This window comes from Equus asinus, chromosome 9 (genome assembly GCF_041296235.1).
Source record: "Equus asinus isolate D_3611 breed Donkey chromosome 9, EquAss-T2T_v2, whole genome shotgun sequence".
NCBI classification, from domain to species: domain Eukaryota; kingdom Metazoa; phylum Chordata; class Mammalia; order Perissodactyla; family Equidae; genus Equus; species Equus asinus.
This window is the reverse complement of record NC_091798.1, coordinates 28,753,675-28,773,783: the sequence shown is the minus strand read 5'-3', so window position 1 is coordinate 28,773,783 and position 20,109 is coordinate 28,753,675. Positions and strand designations below refer to the sequence as shown.

The window sequence follows — 20,109 nt, the reverse complement described above, 5'->3', positions numbered from 1 at the left end:
CATTAGGTGGAGTTGGATAGGGGCAAGGGCTGAAGGCAATGGTGAGGAAGCAAAAGTTAAAAGAAGAGAGATGACTGTTTCTATCTTTTTCCTTCTTCCCCATTAACTCATATTGCCCAAGAAGCCATAGACATTGGAATGCGCTGGATGGGAGAAGGGGAGATCTTTGTGACAGCGTAGTTCAGAAGTCCAACATTGCATGGTGCGATACATTTCTTTATCTTTTATTGAATAAATTTGACATGTAACCATTTCTTTTTCTATTAAATTGCCCTGCCTATGTCTTCTGCCTGTGTCATATTCAATTTTTTATCCCTGTGAGTACTTGTATATAACAAGCATCCCGTAAATGCTTGAAATGAGAGATAGCTTGAAATTAGAGCATAGCACTGAGTGGACTCAAATCTCCTTCAGCCACATAGCTGTACGATCTTGGGTAAGTCACTTAAGCTCTTCAAACTGCTTTCTTTATCAGTAAAATAAGGATAATAATGGTGGTCCTAGGATTGTTGAGGTTAAAGAAGAAAATATCTGTCAAGTGCTGATGCAGTGCCAGGCACACAAAACCACTTAGTATGTTAGCCATTATTACAAATAAAAATACAAATTAAAGTTTTTATTCATAAGATTCAGATATTCTTCACCAAAGTTTTATACCAGTCTAGGTTAAACCTAATAATTCTGAAGGACTTCAGAAAAATCTAAAGACCCAAAGAGGCAAGTACAGCAGGAAATATTGAATGTGGGCTGTACTTCAAATCTTGGCTAATTTATTATATTCCATGATAGGTGCTGCATTTTAAGAGGAACATGAACAGATTGGAGGAAGTCCAGAAAGGAGCAACTGGGTTGGTAAACAAACTTGAAATTGACCTGTAAGGAATAATTAAAGACTCTGTGGGTGTTTAGCTCAGAGGAGATTTAAGCAGAGGGATCATTTTTTACACATCTCTGTTGGGCTGTTGCGGGGAAGAGGGACTCAACTTAATAAAATAATATTCTGGAATAGTTACTATTTGCCAGGCATTGAGCTAAGCTCTTTGAAAATATTACTTATTTTTCTTCTCCAATACACTCGATGAGGTACATAGCTCCTATTGTACAGATGAAGCAACGAAGGCACAGATGGCAGAAGTGACTTGGTTGAAGGTTACATGGCTAGTAGGTGGTAGGGGATGAGTAGAACCAGATCTTTCTGATTCCATAGTTTAGGTACCTTCTGCAGCCCACTGACTTATTCCAGGTGGCCAGGGAAGGTGGACTTTCAAAGAGGGATGTGGCTGCCTGATACATGTGGAAAATAAAATATTTTGATCATTAGAACTACCCTACAATGGAAGAGGCTACCTAAGGAGATGGGGGTTTCCTGTCACTGGAAGAGTTCACATACAGGCTGAACTCAGTAGCATGCTGCAAGGATGACCTGCCGAGGAATGGGCCAGAATTGTGACTTTACTACTTACTTGTGTGACCTTGAAAGTTACTTAACATCTTCGAGCCTCAGTTTCTTCATCTGTAAACTAGGAATACTTAATTTTAATTTCAGGATTGTCGAAAAGAGTAAAAGACTCAGATAAATTGCTTAGCCAAGAATCTGGTATACAGAAGTTGCTTATTGTATATTAAGTGAACAATTATCTATGGTCTTTTTACTTGCACCAGTGGTTCTAATTTATATGGTGACACTATCTATTTGTTTCTTCCCTGGGGTCAATTCTGGATTTGGAGATGTCACCTGCAGAGGGGGTATTCTGCTTCACTTCTACAGGGGCAGGTATCTGCCAGCTTCTGTCCCCTCAGGCAAATGACAGGTTGGACTTTGAAACAGGGGCAGTGGAGTAAAGAAAAGGAAAGATGTTTAGACTGAAATGTTAAACAACAGAATAGATATTATTGGGAGAGAGATTAGAACCATTTTAACCTATTGATGAATTATCACATGGATTTGAAGAGCCCACTATGTGTCTATCACTGTGCCATGTGCATTAAGGGTATATTCAATCAATTGGAGGCACTGTCTTTGTCTTCAAGGACCTCAAGGCCTGGGATGGCTGAGACAACTAGGAAAAGATTAGAGGACTGAGTGTCATTCTGCATCAAATCCTTTGAGTTAGGGAAGGGATGCTTAGTGGCAAAAGGTTGGAGAAGATGACCTTGGCAGATCTCTCTCTGGCCTGGGATTTTCTCTGGTAGTTCCCAGGATTGCTTCCTCTCAGACACAATGTGGTATTGTTGCAGTTATAGCTTCCTTGGCACATTCTCTAGTCATTTCCCCAGGACAACTCCCAGAGACTCGAATTATGCTAATCATTGTCATCCATTGATTAGCGGAAGGGGGCTGCGTTTCTTCCTGGACATAGAGAACAAAGCAGCATCTTCACTCCTCCTAGGGCTCCCTTCAGGCCCCTGTTCTTCAGATATCAGCCATGGCTCCCACTAACATCAGCGTGAACCCCACCAACATCAGCTGTGGCTCCCACCAACAGGAGACATGGAATTGGCTACCTGAGGATAAAGATTTCGTTGTAATTCTTGATGTAAGAGTCTTTGCTTTTCCTCTTTCAATAAGATAAGCAGACTCCAGCTACTTTGGGAAATGCCTTCCTTTCTTTCTCCTCTTGTTTCCTCCTTCTTTCATCCTTCCTCCTTAGCATTTGCTTCTTCCCACATAAATTTCTCTCTCCTTCTGGTCCTCTACCTTCTTTTTTTCCTTCATTTGTTTCTAAATCCTAGGATGGTGGAGCTGAGAGAGATCTTAAAAGTTGTGTAGTTCAGTCCACCCATCCATTTTACAAATGAGAGTACTGTGGCCCAAGAAGGAAAAAGACTCACACAGCGAGTTCTTGGCTGAATCCAGTGTAGACCTGAGTTGAGGGGTCTTCACTCTTTATTTCTCTGCTTGTCTCCCCGTCTTTCCCCCTTCTTGTTCCCCCTCTTTTTATTTCTTGCCCAGTATTATTTCTTATTATATTTTGTCTCTTTGTAAATCCCATGGTGATGGGGCTGGCCCCGTGGCCGAGTGATTAAGTTCGCGCGCTCCGCTGCAGGTGGCCCAGTGTTTCGTCAGTTCGAATCCTGGGCGCGGACATGGCACTGCTGATCAAACCACGCTGAGGCAGCGTCCCACATACCACAACTACAAGGACCCACAACTAAGAATATACAACTATGTACCGGGGGGCTTTGGGGAGAAAAAGAAAAAAATAAAATACAATAAATCCCATGGTGATAGGTGGAAAGGAAATCAGGACCTTGGATAGCAGAACCGAGGGGCCCTGTGTAGCCAAGTGCTCCCCACTTCTCTCCCTTACTGGGAAAGGCTATGATTTGGGGTGAGCGCTCAGTTTTTTTCCTCAGAGACTCCGCTCTCTCCACCCTGCCCCACTGCATCTTTGGAGAGGTTTGTGCAACGTCTTTCTGCATACGAAGACTTTGAACTGAATTGGCAAGGTGGCCTAAAGGCTTCCCAGATTGGTAAGATCACTGACTTAGTTTTCTCATGCACAAAATGGGGTTGCTATAAAGATTAAATGGTTAATGCACGTGGAGCTTTAGAAAAGTTCCCGGCATATAGTATGTTCTAAATATACATTATCTGATAACATTATTAATTCTAAATATCATTATTTAGAGGAATTTCTGTCCATAAGGCAAAGGGTTGGGAGTCACAGATGTCAATCTAACATAAGAAGGGAATAGAAAACTATGAATACAGCTTAAATAGATACTTGTTGGTGACCTCATCCCTGCTGTGCTCTGCCTGCTGCATGTGCCTCCTTTTTGCCCAAATGTGCCATCTTTTCTCCAATTATTTGAATTCAAATAAGTAGCCCATGTCCATGACTCACATTGAGAAGCTATTTGGGACTTAAAGGTAAAGTTAGGCCTTGCTCAGAACTGATCCAGTTTCACAAGTTCTTCTGGTATTTTCCGTTTACTCCAATAGTAAGGTCTAGGGTAGAATGGTGTAGAGTCCAGTATTCTCCAAGCCCAGATTGCTTGCACGTCATATGACAAGTTTTGCCCAATTCATATACTGTTATTTAATTTACTTTTAACTTGAATTTTTTTAGCTTAAAATAAACTATCAGTATTATACTGGAATCAGTAAATTCTAGTACCCAGTAAAGTAAAATTCATGATAAGTAAAATAAAAGAGAATTATCCCGTACCATTGAAATTTATCTTGTACACTACCAGTGGAACAATCATTAGATTTTAGGGAAAATTGTCATGGTAATAAGAAACTTAGAGTCCTCAGTCCTTGTCTGGGCTGAGTATTTAATTCACTGTTGACTTTAGACAAATCCCTTTTCCCATCGCCTCAGTTCCTCCCTGGGAATTGAAAGGATTGGGTCAGATAATTCTCTCCATCTCTAACTTTGTTTATGACCAGGAGGATTTTATGAAATTACACACAGAATTAGGTAGGGCTTCAGTCACCCTGATGAAAATATGTCCCATCCATCACTTGATCTAAAAACCCAAGTCTATAATATAACTCTGGCCTTCCATTTTCCGATGACATTAACTTCCAGCACAATGACTTCAGTGGGAAAAACAACTTCCATTTGCTCAGAAAATTCCTCCAAACACACCAAACAGTCTCAGCCTCTAGGCTCGTTGTTGCTTGGTGAAAACCAATCAACTGAGTACTGGTTTGGATCACTCCAAACATATTTTTTTCCCACCTTGTGAAGATCATCTTTTATTAAGGTGGGCTTCAAGTTTGATTGTGTGCCCACACTCCCTGACATCCTCTTTTTAAAAAATCTATTTTTTCAGCTTTCAAAAGTGATATATATTGTTGTAAGACATTCAAGCATTACCGAAATATTTACTGTAGTAAATAAAAGTCCCCCATAGTCTCATTCTTAAGAGATAATAACAACTATAAACAGTTTTGGGTCCATTTCTCTAGATTTTTTTCTTTCCCATATGAGAACAATAAAACATTTAATAAAATAAAAGTGGGAACCTGCTATACATACTGTTTTGCTACTTGCTTTTTTCCTCCATTTAATCTTCCTGCCTGGATATTTTTGACTTTCCCGCATGGAATGAGGTCACCTGCTTATTGGCTGTGAGGCTTTAGATGAGTCACTGCTCCTCTCAGGGTTTCAGTTTCCTCATCTGTAGAAAGAAACGATCCTCTCCCACCTCCCTGTCTCCCTATGTCATAGGTTCAAGGGAGATAATGGGCCCGTGTGAAAGTATAGGTGCCCTGGGTGGACTCCAGTGGCCCATTCTCTGTCCCATTATCCTGTTTTACTGAGTTTATAGCACTGACCATGGCCTGAAATTCTATAGCTTCCTAATTTGTTTATTGGTTTGCACCCCTTCTAGAAGTTAAGTTATGTGAGAGCAGGGACTATGTCTGTCAACTTAGAGCAATTGCTGGCTTATAGTAGGAATTCAATAAATATTTTTTGGATAATGAACAAATTATCCACTCTTAGCCAGGCTTCCAAATGATAAAAGGTCCATTGGGAGAGAATGGGGCAGGGCAGGACTGGGCCAAGCCTAGGTAACAGTGGACAGCTGGCCAATCCATTGCCCTTGAGCTCCACATCATCCAGCTTGCTTGTTCTACAAGACTTTTTCTTCTGCCTGCATCATTCTCTCTTGGCACTCTTGCCACCTGGTGAATTAGTCATTCTTTATGGCCTAGTTTAAGTGTCCTGACTCCTAAAAAATTGTCTTCAACTTTGTCCTGTCTCCCCACCTCCAGGCAGAGTTAGTCAGACTCTTCCTTATGCTCCCACAATGCTTTGCACCTATCCCTTTTTATTAATAGTAATAATGGTTTTCCTGCTTTACACAATGCTCTGTGCCATGTGCACTGCTAACACTCTACATGTCTTCTCCCATTTAATCCTTAGGGTGGTCTGTCAGGGAGGGACAATTATCATTGCCATTTTACGGATGGGGAAAATTAAGGCTCATGAATCTTAAAGACTATCTTGCTCCCAGGCATACAGCTAGCAAGTGGTATAACCAGGATTCCAGAACATATCTAACTGATTCCCAGGCTAGAGTTTTTAAATGCTGAGTCTTCGCTGAGCCGACTTAATTTAAGAATTATGCAATGATAGCTGGAAAGACCCATAGTCTTTCCATAAGTCCAGTCTTATTTGAGGGATGGAAAAACTGAGACTCAGTTATAGTCAGAGCAGTACTTTCAGGGGAGGAAAAACTTGTTCCACTCTCTAGGCTGTCCAATTTCGAGGCAGCATGAGAGATTTACCTAGCCTTGTCACTTTCTTTTGCAGGAAGTGTAGCTTTTCATATTCCAAGCCATGTTCAATGAATTCCTCCAAGCCCCTTCTCTCTGGGCTTGATGCAATCTTTTCTTGGCTCCTGTGAAGAGTTTTTCTTTTTCTACTAGATGTTTTAGGTTACGTCGAGAAAACTGTCTCCAATGAGGCCCATGCTTTCTACACACTTAAAAACCATTTTAGAAAGTTTGCCTTATTCTGTGGAAGGGGTCTCTCTGCAGACCCAGGCAATGATGGGAAGCAGCCTTCTCTGCGGTGGCTGAGACATTTGGAGACTGCTAGAGTTTGGACATGCTTGGCCAGCCGGCAAGGATAAGGCCGAGCCCCTCACGGCACCAGCTACAGAGCCAGGGCTGAGCTGCCATGTCTAGCTCACTCTCACCGTGACTCATTTCTTGGAGCAAAGAGGGGTCGTGGTGAGACACAGCAGTGCTTTGGGGTTGGCTGCTTGGAAGCCTTCCAGTCCTGGGCTTCTGCAGAGCCAATAAGAGGAGGATGGGAGCCGGCATGTGGAGACAAAGCAACTCAAACCAACAGGCACTGAAGTCTAATATATCTAAACCACTGGGAGGGTGCCATCTATGAGGGGGGAGTGGAGCAAGCTGAACACTCTGGGAAGCACTGGGGGATGTGTCTCTTGTCTTCTTGGCCTTTCACATGCACCGAGAAATTCATTAAGTTCCTAGACTTTGAAGGGCTTACAGTCCAGCAGGAAAGTTAGAAGGGCACCCAAATGTATGTAAGCCCACTTTGAACAAACTGAGTGCCAAGGATAATGCCTACATTTCCAAGGGGATTTAGGAAAGAGAGCCTGTGCCCAGTTTGGGGGATGGACGGCAGCAATCCAGGGGAATCCTCGTGGAGGAAGTGGTGCTAGAGGTGGAGCTTGAGGCATGGATAGGATCTCAGAGAATTGAGGGAGGGGGAGTTGCCATTTGTTAAGGGCTTGTGCTCTGCATGGGAGAAACGCTTGAATTGTGACTTCATTTATCTGTTTATTGGTGAAGTTATCTCCCTTTTTTAAGACGAGGAACTTGCAGCTCAGAAAGGTTGAGCAAACCACCAAGATCACACCACAAGGAAGTGACGGAGGCAGGATTCAAAGTCAAATTAGCTTGAATCCAGAGCTGGTTGGTGTGTCTTCCAGGGCAGAAACAAGGGGAGAGGTTTTTCTAGATTTATGGAGGGATAGGGAACAGTGTGAGAAAAGCGCAGACATGAGAATAACCAGCAGGTTACAGAGACCAGTGAGAAATCCAGTCTGAGCTGGAAATTGGTTGGTGTGAAGGAGCTGGAAATGTAGGTAGGGGCTATGCTGTGGCAAGCTGAGAGCTGTGTCCTACTAGAACCTGGTGTGCTCAGCGAAGGGGAGCACAAATGCAGGAAGGAGTGAGATGGATCTGTAAGCACACTGACAAGGTACTGCCAACGAGAAAAGGGAAGTTGCAGAACATGATGTTTGCTATAATCCCATTTTTGTAAAACAGAAACAGCTTACTATCGTAGCACAGCAGTTAAAGCCCCTCTGAAGCCAGACAGCCTGGATTCCAATCTGGCACTGTCAATTGCAGCCTGGGCGACCCTAGGGGAATTATTTAACCTCTCTGTTTTCCTCATCTGTAGCCTCATCTATACAATGGGATGAATAATAGTACATGCTTTACAGGATTTGTTCTGAGGATTACACGGGTTAATACATATTCAACTTTTGGAAAGGTGTTGGGCACATAGTAAGCACTCATGTTTTTGTCATTATTATGTTATTAAAATCATTTGGATGAATATCAAACTGTTAAGTGATTTACCCTAGGGAGTAAGATTTCTGTGTATTTTAGTTTTAGACATATCTCCTATGTGGTTTAAATATTTTATAGCAAGCATGTGTAATGTTTATAATGTAAACAAACAAACCAGAAAGTTTATTTCAAAAGTTGGTGTCAGGGGATTTCTGTTGTGTTTATCTACTAGCAACAGGCCTGCTAGGGTCAATTTCAGAGATGTCTCTGGTGTCACTCAGGGAGCCAATGGAAACAGGTGTCTGAGACAGCATCGTTTGGGCTTCCCACAGGCCATGTGCGGAGTGATGCTCTTGAATATAAAGGAGGGCCAGCCAGTCCTTGCTGCCTTTCCCCATTCTGCTCTCTCCACCCTCATCTGGACTAGGTGTGGGTTCCTGGCCTAGAGATGTCCTGGGTCTGCTTTTCAAGCAGCAACTCGGGAGCTTTTGGTGAGAACTCCAATGCTGGAGTTGGGCTGCCTCTCCAACCTCCCATATGGAAGATAAAAGGAAATGGGGTATACTCAGGGCTGTGTGTTTGGGGGTTAGAGTGTAAGGTTTGAAAAGGTCTTTGGTCTGAGTACTAGGGACTAGCAATACAAAAGGTTCTTTTCCTGAGCCAGAGACTCTGCTGTTCTTCTTCCTGACCTCCCTACTCGGAAATTCTCTCCTGTACTCCTAAGTGGCTCTTTCAGTTGAGCGATCTAGGCCACAAGGCAGGTGGGACAGAGAAGAAAGCATGTGCTGCAGTAACTGGCTTCTATCCGTAGAACTCTAACCACATACCTCAGTGATGGAGGCGGAAGTTAAGGCAATATCCCTCCCATGTGAAGGACAGACATTGAAAACTCACATCTGTTTATAGAGGTATGTTAACTTCATTATTATCTAGAACCACCCACAGGAGATGAGCCCTTGATTGTCTTAAGAGGCAAGTTCATCTCTTTTCTGCCTCTATCTTCCTCGTCTAGTTCAGTCTCCTCCTTTCTCCTCCCTGGTTCATTCTTGGAGCAACAATGGCAGTGCAACAGTTCAAAGAATATTTTCTGGAGTCAGACCTGTTTTTAAGTCCTGGCTCTGCCTCTATCTATTTGTCTTTCCTTGGGAAAATTACATAACCTCTTTATGCCTCAGTTTTGTTACCTGTAAAATGGGAACATAATAGTACTTACATCTAAGGATTTTTGTGGGATTATGGGATGAGGCATGTGATGTTGTTAGCATGGTACCTAACGTTCAATAGATACTCAACAAATAGTAAATATTATTAGTGAGTTGTTGCAGTCAAGCTGAGGAGGAGCATCATGGAGGAGGGAAGGAGGGAAGATTCAGGAAGAAAGAAATGCCTGCCTGCAGTAGCTATTAACATAAAAAATGTACGTGATCTGTGCTCCAGCAATTCCATTCCTTGTACTTGTTATCTACATGGAAAACATCAGAAATGTTCACAAAGATGCACTGTGGTTATTGCAGCACTGATTGTGGTGGAAAAATTAGAAAAAAGTATAAATGCCCATCAGTAGGGGGATGACTGCAAAACAGTGGGGTATCCATAACATAAAATGCTCTGCAATCGTTACAAAGATGAGGTGGGGCCGTATGCCTCAACGGGTAAAGCTTCCCAGGACATGTTGATACGTGAACAAAACAAATTGCAGAACTATATGGGCAATATCGTTCCACAAAATGATCAAATAGGATACCCCTCAAAGAAAGAAATGCTGGCAGGGACCTGGACATCATTATCAAAGGGAATTTTAGGCTTAAGTCTAGTATTAGAATTTTCAAAAGGGAGAATGTATGCATATATTGTACAATTAAAAATTACCAAGGACAGAGAAAGATATACCTATCTAGCTAAGAATTGGAAGAATATGGCTGTCAAACCAAAGGCCTGATGGGAAATTCCCAGCTCTTCTCTCATAGGCTTCTTTCCATCCCTGAGGCCCAGTGGCAGAGGGTGAGAGGTGAGGGCTTTTAGCCTGATATCTGCACCAGCTCACAGGGGCTGCACCTTAAAGAGGAATATATATACGTGTGTTTGTGTGTGTATAAGCATATATGTTCCTCTCTCTCTTTTACATATATATACATATATATATATATGTATATATATATATATATATATATATATATATATATATATATATATATATATATATATAGCAGTATGGTGAACTAGGAGGAAGGAGATCTGTATTTGAATCCTGGCTTTACCCTGAGATTAACAGTTTGGTCTTAGGCAAGTCAGTTTTCTTCTCCCAACCTCAGTTTTCTCAACACCTAAAATGGGGATAGTAACCACTGTCTTGTGTGTATTTTTTAAGGTGGTTGGGAAGTGCATCTGGGATTGTGGTTCTGAAAGACCTTGTTGACTGTGAAGCACTCCTGTAAGAGTACTGAAGGCTCCCTGGCAGCCAGGGTTGCATCAGCCTCGCCGCATATCTCTGGAGCTGGGGAGCATTGTCTGACTGAGCACACAGCAACGAACACGCAGCTCTCAGAGGCTGACGATCACAAAAGTTACTCTATTTGATGTATAAGATACTAACGTGCTTTGTGGAAAGGATGTAAGTCAAGGGGGTAGAGAAGAAGGAAGGACATGGTCCTGAGGCTAGACAGATGGTAGAATGGGGCAGCAGTCTGAACACCTGGGAGTCCTAAGTGAGCCTCTAGTTATGCAGGGCTGGTAGTACAATGGGCACAGCAAGACTGGTCAGCAAGGCCATCCTTGGAGAAAGAAACTGCAGATTCCCTCCCTCTGATCACCTTGATCTACCTCCTCCATCAATCCCAACAGACTCGTCACTGTGTCCCAGGGCCCCTTGGTGCCAGGATTCAAAGCCTGTTCCTCAGGTGCCCCTTCTCTTTATCCAGCCTCACACAGTCAGAGTTCCCAGCTTTGTGAATGAGAGCTGTTTTTTTGAATGAGAGCTTTTGATGCACTAGGACTTCAGGGACCAGGCCACCAGTTTGGGGTTGGGGATAGCTCCCTGAGGAGTCCTTCTTGAGGTACGTGTTTATGAGGGAGGACAGTGTGAGAGGGGGTTGAAGGAAGGAAAGTGCGGTGACAGAGTCCAGGGCACGCGGTTTTAGAGCTGACATGCAGATAAGTGTGGGGCCCGTGCACAATTTTGTGGGCTTTGGTAGCTCTGCCATTCACTCTATAACCTGGAAGAAGTCATTTATCCTCTCCTCGTCTGCAAAATAAAGGGTTGATCTAAATCAGGGGTCCCCAGTCAGAGTAATGTTGAGATTTGCTACTCAAATCTTTGGTCCACAGAAGCATCGCATCACCTGGGGGCTGTTAGAAATGCAGACTTTCAGGCCCCACCCCGGACCTCCTGAGTCTGAATCAGCCTCTTACTGAGATCTTCAGGTGATTTGGAGACTCTTGTTAACACTCCAGGATTCTGGGTCCCCATCCTGAGAGATTCTGTTTCAGTAGTCTAGAATGATGGTGGGGACCTGTATGTTTGACAAGCCCCTCACAGCTAGCTTTGAGGGCTGTTGACTTATAGAGCTGCTGTAAGTCTCCATGATTCCACTGGTACTTAAGACACTGAAGGAAAGTGCGACTCTTGGGGGCTGAATGGGTGGGAGACTGAGGATGGACCTTTGGAGGAAGGGAGCAGAGTCTGGTTCTCAAGGTGCCTGTGGGTTGCCCAGTGGAATAGGCAAGAGAGAACGCTGCCCATTTCATGGCTGGGATTAATGACTGGCAGCAGCTCCCTGTGAAAATGGTAAACTCATTTAGCTGCGGACACTGAAAAACAGCGGAATTCAAAGGCAGAGAGTGGTAATCTAATTGCACTGAATTAGCCTCGGGAGACTCGGACAATATCAACTTCAGAAAACCACAAAGGGAGCCTTTATAAGGAGTTTCAAAAGCTTTGGGGACTCAGCACCCCTCATAAGGGCTTGCATTACAAAGCATAGGCACCATGTGGCTGAGCCCCCCTCCTCAGCATCTCCGGGCATTGTTCCCTTCTAATGTGCTTTCTGAATGAATTTGCTGGCTGGCCCTATGGTGTTTTCAGCTGTGTGTTAGGCTTAATAGGAAGTTGGTTCAGGAGAGACAGCTGGAGTTCAGGGCTGAGAGGCCTTTAGCCACACAGCCCATCAGTCCGGTGAACATCATCTGTGCCTGTGGACTTGTCCTGGCCCAGTGCATTTTCTGGTGGTCCTTCCGGCTTTGACATTCTCTTATTCTGAGGTCCTTCTCATTTCTTAAAACCAGGCTCTTATGTAACCAAGGTGATTTCCTTTTAATAATCCTTTGTCGCATTGTGCGTGTGTGTTTATTGCCCAATTTATTCATTATCCTATCCATTTTAAAGAAAGGAAAGGTACGAGTGAATGTGTGTTTATGGCATGACTCAGAGAGCTTACAAAGATCAGAAGTTAATTTGGGACTCAGGAAAGGAGGAAATATAAGTATCGTGAAGATTTATCTCTGACCTGCATTTCATTTACATTTCTGCAGCGAATCACAAATCTCAATCCACAAAAGCAGCTTGAATTTCTTCTACATCACTCCTGCAAGGTGGATTTTCAGTCTCTGCTTGCATACCTCCACTGGCAGGGACCCTCACTACCACTAAGGCAGCCCATTGCACCATTTGACAGATCTGCCAGAAAGTTCTGAATTACATTGATCCAGAATTTGTGTGTGTACATTAAAAAAAAATATCTATCAATTTACTCCAGTTCTTCTCTTGGAGCTATATAGAATAAATCAAATCTAATATTTCCCAAATGGGGTCCCCGGGTACCTAGGGGGTTCATGAAATAGTAATGAGAACTCAGAATCTGTTTTAAATGTTTCGAAGACTCTAACAAATTGCATATTTACTTCTGACAAGGCTCTGTGGGAGAGCTAAAAAGCATCACGTGCCCTGACTTTTGTTTTTTCTTAGGTCAACTCAGTGTGGCAATGCTGCTTGTCCCATGATGTTCAGTGTGTTATGTATGCCTTTGATTAGTAAAGATGGGGAAGATGGTGATGAACACGGTTTGATAAACAAAATTTTTAAAACATAGTCTTTATGGGGGAGGAAAAAACCAAACAGAATTACCGATAAATGTATAGAAACCTCCGGTCTCTTTCTTATGCCACTGTTGAGATCTATGAGGACAGTGATCAAGGCATCATGTTTTCCCATTTTATGAAGCATTTCCTGGGGAAACTGACATATTTATGGGGTCTCTCAATAATTGTATCCGGGTTGAGATAACTCTCCAGAGAGTGAAGTTGCTTAGTGACCTCCTCAATTCTTTCAGACCTTTGAGGTTGAATATAATTTAATGCTGCCATTTCTTGTGATAATTAAAATATGCGGCAACAATTGTAACCAAAACTGTTCTGTCATGGAGGAGACTGGGAGAAGATAATCCTTGACTGGCACAGCTAAAAGTGATTTTAGAGCGAGTGATTTGTCAATTCCCTTCATTTTACAGCTGGGGAAACTGAGGGCCAGAAAGGTCATGGAACCCTCTAAAGGTCATGCCACTAGCTAAATTTTGGATCCCAGGTCTCTTGCCCTTTGGGCCAAAGCTGCTTTGTCTAAAGCAGCAGAAAACCTGCAGAATGGCGTCGAGATGGCCAGGCGGGAGACAGTGCCATCCATCTTAAAAATCATTCTGGCTTCTGCCAGCTGATGAAGGAAATAAAGTTAATGACGCCCACATAAATGTGATGCTGTGGCAGGACATGCACACAGGCTGTCTGGAGGGGAGATCTGTGGGCCCTCTGAAGAAGGAAAAACGTTTTTAATGTAGCTTTAAAGGGAGAAGTGACTCCCCTTTCTGCAAGGACAGGGACTGTGGCATCTATTACCTCTGTCTCCCCTGCAGAGTGCCTAGTTTTGGACTGGACACATAAACACATGACAAATAAATGCCTAGTGAAGAAATGAAGGCTATATCAGCACCAAAGCAAATTCATCCCGAGCCTTTGTGGGTGTGGGCCCCTGTCCTTAATCAAGACCCTATCTGAGACTGGAGGGAACTTAGAAGCATAGGAATCAGTCATTTGAGTTGATTGATAAGAAACCTGAGTCCCCACAATGGAAAGAGACTTGTGGAAGCCATGCTGCAGGATGGGAGCAGCACTAACTCTAGAAGGGGGCTCTCAAATCATAGCCTACCTGCTCTTCCCAATTCACCACATGGTTGCAACCTCTTTCATAAGATGGTCTCAAAAATCAGTTCCCTAAATATCCCAATAGGTCATTACCAGTTTTGCAAATATGCAGATGTTATGTGCTGATTCATAACTCCATTCACTAGCCTAGGGTTCTTGTCCAAGCCGTCCCTCAGGAACAAAAGAAATGATGTTTTCTTTTCTCTTTCTCAAGGTTCCCAAGCCCCCAAAAGAGGGTAGACTGACATTTTGATTGGTCCTAATGCAGACTGCTCAAGGGGCTTCTTTCCTTAGGAAAAAGTCCTGGGCCCATTTCAGAAGTTCCTAGACACTTTCCGCAGTACCCCAAATGCAGCGGGTAAGATTTGAGGGAGAATACAGCTACGCTACCAGGAGGAAAAGATCCAAGTGGTCATCTGCCTCTCTTGGCAAGCTTGGAGACTGGGGAGCCAGAGGGACCACCTCAAAGGAAAGCTTATTTACCTTTCAACTGGGTTGCCTTTCAGGACCGAGATACCAAACAATCTATTTGCCGTGTTCCTTTTGACCCTAGAGTGAATAGAAACATCTCCCCTTCAAGGTTTTGGTGACCTTTCTTAATAAGGGAGTGCCATATTCAGAACAAAACCCTGTGCAAGGAAGCATCCACTGGGATGGCAGATGGAAGTGCACATAAAGGAAAGCTGATCATCTTTTGGGAAAACCACTCATGGTTTAGATTTGGTTTCTCTCCTCTGCTTTTATTCCCTTCTCAAGCACAAGCTGGGTCCCTTTTTGCTTCACTGGGGTACTTTGCGTGTTTTGTGAGAGGTGTTTTCTCAAGGAAACTAGACTGTTCTCCTCGTAATTGTACATCAGAGCAGCAGATTAAATATTTGGTCATTCCATACCAGTGGTTCTCCACTGCAGGAAATCCCCTCCCACCCCCCTTCCCCGATTTTTGGCACTGCCTGGAGACATTTTTGACTGTCATGACTCAGGGAAGGGGTGCAACTGGTGCCAAGGATACTGCTAAACATCTTACAATGCACAGGACAGTCCTCGTAACAAAGAATTATCCAGTTCAAATGTCAATAGTGCCAAGATTGAGCAGCATGGTTAAACACCATGAGTCTATTTGAGTGACTCAGAAGGTGAGTAAATTTGGGGGTCACTCTTGGCCCTTCCCAGCCATAAGCCACCCTAAGGGCTCTAGGAATCAAAGCAAGTTTCCTTTGGCTTGAAAGGAGGTTTAATGGGAATGTGTTTCTATCATAAAAAACCTTATCTTTGCCTATTATTTTTGACTGGTCTGGATGTAAAGCCCCATCCCTAATTTAAAATAAAGAGACAAAATTTAGGTTATTGAATCCTAGACTGTCACTCATGGAATTTTAGAACCACAGGCTTTTAAAATATCAGAGCAGGAACTTCAGCCAAATTACCTCATTTTACTTATGGGGACACAGTTGATGAACACTGCAATGCTGTGTCTCCCAGTACCCTATGTTTCTCTCCCCTTCAGCTCTTGCTAAGACCTCGATTCATCGTTCTCTGTATTGGCACCATATGAGATTTCCGCCTCACTCACTTCGATTGTTGTTTTGTTTGTTTTGCTGTCATTATTGCCATTTTGCTGGTTACGTGCTGATGCAGCAACACTTCTATTATCGAGAGCCTTTCCTTTTCTAGCCCCCCAGATTTACTCAACAAGGTAAGCAGCTGGCATCATTTAATCTAAGGAGTACCTAGGTGCCTGAGATGATTGGATTGGCTCATTCCAACACAGTGCCTCTCCCTTGGGGGAGAAGGGGTTATTCAAATAGAACCTGCTAGGGAGCTGCCAGTCTCCATTTACCCCCACATACAATCTAATAAGCCCCTAGATTTCAATACTTGGTATTTTCACCTGAAATTTTTTAAAAATGAGAAAGTTAGAAATGAGAATGCTAATTAGACAAAGGCAATACTTTCCCTCCTCGTAACCTTTTTTTTTCCCCATCTCCCTGAAAAACTGCTGAGGGTATTTCCCTGGTGCAAGTCTTATTTTTATCATTTTACATTACAGAACATTTCTGAAACAACGTTTACTCCTCAAATCATGTAGCCATTCCTATATTTTGAAAGTGCAATGGTACCAATTCCTTTCCAGCTCTCCACAGCCATGACTTTTCTTCCTTACAAACACCTGGAATTCTATCTCATATCCATGGTAGCTCGTGTATGCCTTGACACATGTAAGGGAAGTAGATAGAGTGATGCTTCCTGATAGGTCACCATCAGTTTACTTGAAGAATTAATACGGTGGATTCATAACCTTATCAATATGATCACAATGCAAACCTTTTGGACTGTGTCTCCCTTTTGTGAAAGACAATGTCTGAGGAAGAAAATCAAGCATTACATACTGTTCATCAAGAAAAAAGGAGCTGGGGGGGGGTGATGTGCTTGGTCCTATTAATTTGCTCTTTAATCTTCCTGGTTCAGTTCTGTCTCGGTAAGCCAAACAGAGAATCAATTTGCATACAAATGTTACCAAGTACCCGACCTCCACAGCATTTTACTGTTTTACTATGTATGTAGGGGAGAAAGGAATTGATATCATTAGATAAGAGTTCTGCCCTTTCCCTCATAAAGTAGCTATATTTCACAAGGCCCTGGATTGTTGGACTTTTTTCATTCTGACTCCTTATTTGCATTCTGAGCTGCGGGCAGGACTGTGGCCTATCAAAGAATTATTTGAACTGGAGATTAGAAGCTTTAGCACTGAAAATCTCAGAGAAGGAAGGGAGTTTTTTCTTTATTTCAAGAGAAAGACATGAAGGGAGGCTTGCATATAGATCCTTACAATCTGGGGGAGGTATCATTTATTTAATAAACAAACCAATGCATTAATCAAACCAGCAATTCATATGCAGAGCTCTCTACAAAGTAAAAAAATCAAGAATTACTTGCTTATGTTTATGGTGGGACAGAATTATATTCGCAGGCTACTTGTTTTTAAAAACAACCTGGAGTGCTGTTTCCAAATGACTGTTAATCCAATGCCATGGTAAAACATGAGAGGCAGGCATCTAAAATGAGGAAGATTAATGATCCCTGCAGGTCGTGGAAGAAGAAGAATTTCCTTCAATTCATGTAAATGGAATTTATCATAACCACCTCTGAAGACGGCATGATTCATCCACTTACAAAAGCACTATCTATTTCAACGCTTCCCAAAGAGGTGATTTTTCACTTTTCACTTGTACTAACATAAAAATACTAAGCCTTTTTTTTTTTCTGTTGTAAACAAAAAAATTTAACCTGAAAGACAACTTAACAGCTATTAAGTCAGGGATAGACATAAACTAAGAAACAAAACAAACAAGAATTGTTCATCAGTTCAGGATCTGCAGCTAACAAAGTAGAGTTTAGAAAGGTGAGTGAGGGAGACGAGGGAGTCAAAGTTTCAAAAGGGAAATGTTTCCCAGAATCTGTTCATAAACAGATCTACTCTGCGCCTAAATTCAGGGCTTTACAACCTGAGGTCATAACAATATCGTTTCCAGGCACTAAACCTCAGCAACACCCTCACCCCTACCTACACCCCGCAGAAAAAGAAAATAACAACAAAAAAGGAGAGAAAATGAAATGTTGTGTCCAGCGAGTTCGAGTGCAACCTTCCCCGTCACCGCTAGTTGTCACTTGGCTCCCAGACCGGGGAGCTGAGGTTTTCGGCACTGCGGTTAGAGAGAATGCAGTCCTAATTAAACTGAGTAACTCCTAAAGCTTCCCCCTAAAGTCCTCAGCCAAGTGAGAGCCCGTATGCAGGGGGGCTGGGGGCCAGTGATGGGGTAGGGGTGTAGCAGGCGGAAGGGCAAACAAATCACAAGAAAAAGGCAAACAGCTGCCAGAGCAACGACTGTCTCAGACCTCCACGCACAAGCCAGACACCCTGCGGGCGGAGTGGCGGGTGGGGGTGGGATGGAAGGACCCGATTGCAGAGGTATACAGCACCCACCTCCCCCTAAATGAGCGGATCGAGGACAGAGTCAGCCTCCCTGCTCCTTTACCCCATTTCCATCAAAGCGATGTGGTCAGTAGAAAATTGCATACCTGAAGAATACAATGGTCTCCCAAAGGTAGAGTCGAAGAGTATTGAAGCTGTACATTTTTCAGGTCCTTGTGCTTTGTAGTCCACGAGTTATGGGGGCAAAAAATGTTTCAAATTGGCACTTACAAGACCAGCGAGCGCTATTGAAAAAAATAATCCAGATGCTAAGGGGAGGTGGGGAATAGGGGAGCAGAGGAAGAGCCCCAGGGGAAATTGAAGCGAGGGAGCTGTGGGTACCACGGAGAGCGGCAGCAGCGAAGCGTTTCAGCACCACGGAGAGCGTCCAGCCCTGCTTTTCAGGAGCGCGAAGAGTATTGCTGTTTGTTAAACTCCAGCGTGTCTGCTGGCTCCCTGCGGCGCTGGGGAAGCACGTTTAGGGGTGGGTATATTTTCTTTTTTACCCCTGTTTTTCTGTTTAAACGGCCAGCTCCAAACAAGAAAAAAAATCTTCTGTGGAGATCAGAGCGCTGGCCTCGGACGGTAAGATTGAGCGAGCATCTTGGTTAGTGAGAGCAGGGCTTTATGCCCCTAGGCTGGCCTGAGGGGTTTAGGGACGAGGGGAAGCGATTGACGATGCTGCCTTCAGTTAAATCCCGGAGAGTGTGCCAGGCTGGCGCCTCGCGACCGAGTCCCGGAATCTCGTCCCCCTGCCTGCGTGCCGGTCTGCTGCCGCTTTGCGATCCGTGTTCTCTGGTCCCCGCCGAATAAGTTATGATCGCTGCAGGAAAGGTGTCCCATTGCTTAGGGATGCAGGCGTGAGAGAGCTCAGGGCAAGTTTCAGGGGCTGCCGGGGTCCATGGCGACCCCGCGGGGCTCAGGAGCCCAAGGCTTCAGAGGCATCTCGGTTTTCTGAGCTCGCCCATCTTCCTTTGGTCAGGACTCCTTCAGATCTTCAGACTTTCTTACTGCATTAATTTAACAAACTGGCGGCGTGGGGGTTTGAAGGGGCGGGGGGAGGGCGGGCGATGGCCATGGGAGGGGGTGAAGGGGGGAAAAAAGGGGGGAAAACTCCTTAGTATCTTCAAACCCTCCCACTCGAGGTGCTCATTGGCCTGCAGCTGCGAAAACCAGATCTTTTCCCACTGTTCAGCCAATCGCGTGTTAGACTCCGGGTTGAGTTTAACGCTTAGTGTGCTGGACAAGATCCGCCCCTCCCCTCTCCTTTGCCTGAGGGCGGTGGGGTGCAGGGGGTTATGGAGTTAATCTCTAGAGGTCTCTCAAAATATTACCTTGATTTTTAAAGAATGTACTCTTATGTCAGTAAAACGAACATCATGGGTCCCAGTTTAGACGTGCCTCTGGGCTCAGTTTATCATCTTAAAATGAAGAATTGAGTCAGATCCCTGAGTTTCTTTAGAGCTCTGAAGTTGTAATATTTGGCCCTGGAAGGAAAGGAGAGGTTTCAAAAAGAAGTCTAGTCGGTAAAGGAGACCCTTCTCCCTCTGCCTCTCCAGGGCCACTGCAGCAGGAATATAGAAGAGAAATTCCTTGAGCAGTTTCCAGGGTCAAGAGGGAGCAGTCCTGGCCTCACCACTGGCACCCTTTTGGGAGATAAGGAAGATATGCCCCCTTCCAACTGGACAGGAGACCGTTTTATTTACATTTCACAAGCTGGGGAAACAGAGCCTCAGAGAGCTTGCAGCTTGCTCCAAATTAAGGTAGAGCCAAGCTGAACATACAGGTATCCAGTACTCACCATTCCCACTCCGTTTTTTCTTCTTCTGCTTTTCTGTTTCCCCACTTGATTTGAGTCTCAGAAACCAGTTATACATTTCACTCTAGAGCCCAGCTTGGGAGGTGGAGTTAATCAGATTTTCTCCAAGCCACCGGACTT

General features: G+C 43.8%; 1 protein-coding gene across 2 annotated transcripts in view; it reads right to left on the bottom strand.

Moving 5' to 3' along the window:
* GLRA1 (glycine receptor alpha 1) overlaps positions 1–18,468 on the bottom strand; it is a 74,061-nt gene extending 55,593 nt beyond the window's left edge. For both annotated transcript variants that reach the window (XM_014846942.3, XM_014846941.3), the window contains exon 1: positions 18,278–18,468. In XM_014846942.3, the coding sequence (XP_014702428.1) occupies positions 18,278–18,333 (56 nt within the window). In that variant the 5' untranslated portion in view covers positions 18,334–18,468. The remainder of the gene's footprint in view (positions 1–18,277) is intronic.
* Between the last annotated feature and the right edge of the window lie 1,641 nt (positions 18,469–20,109).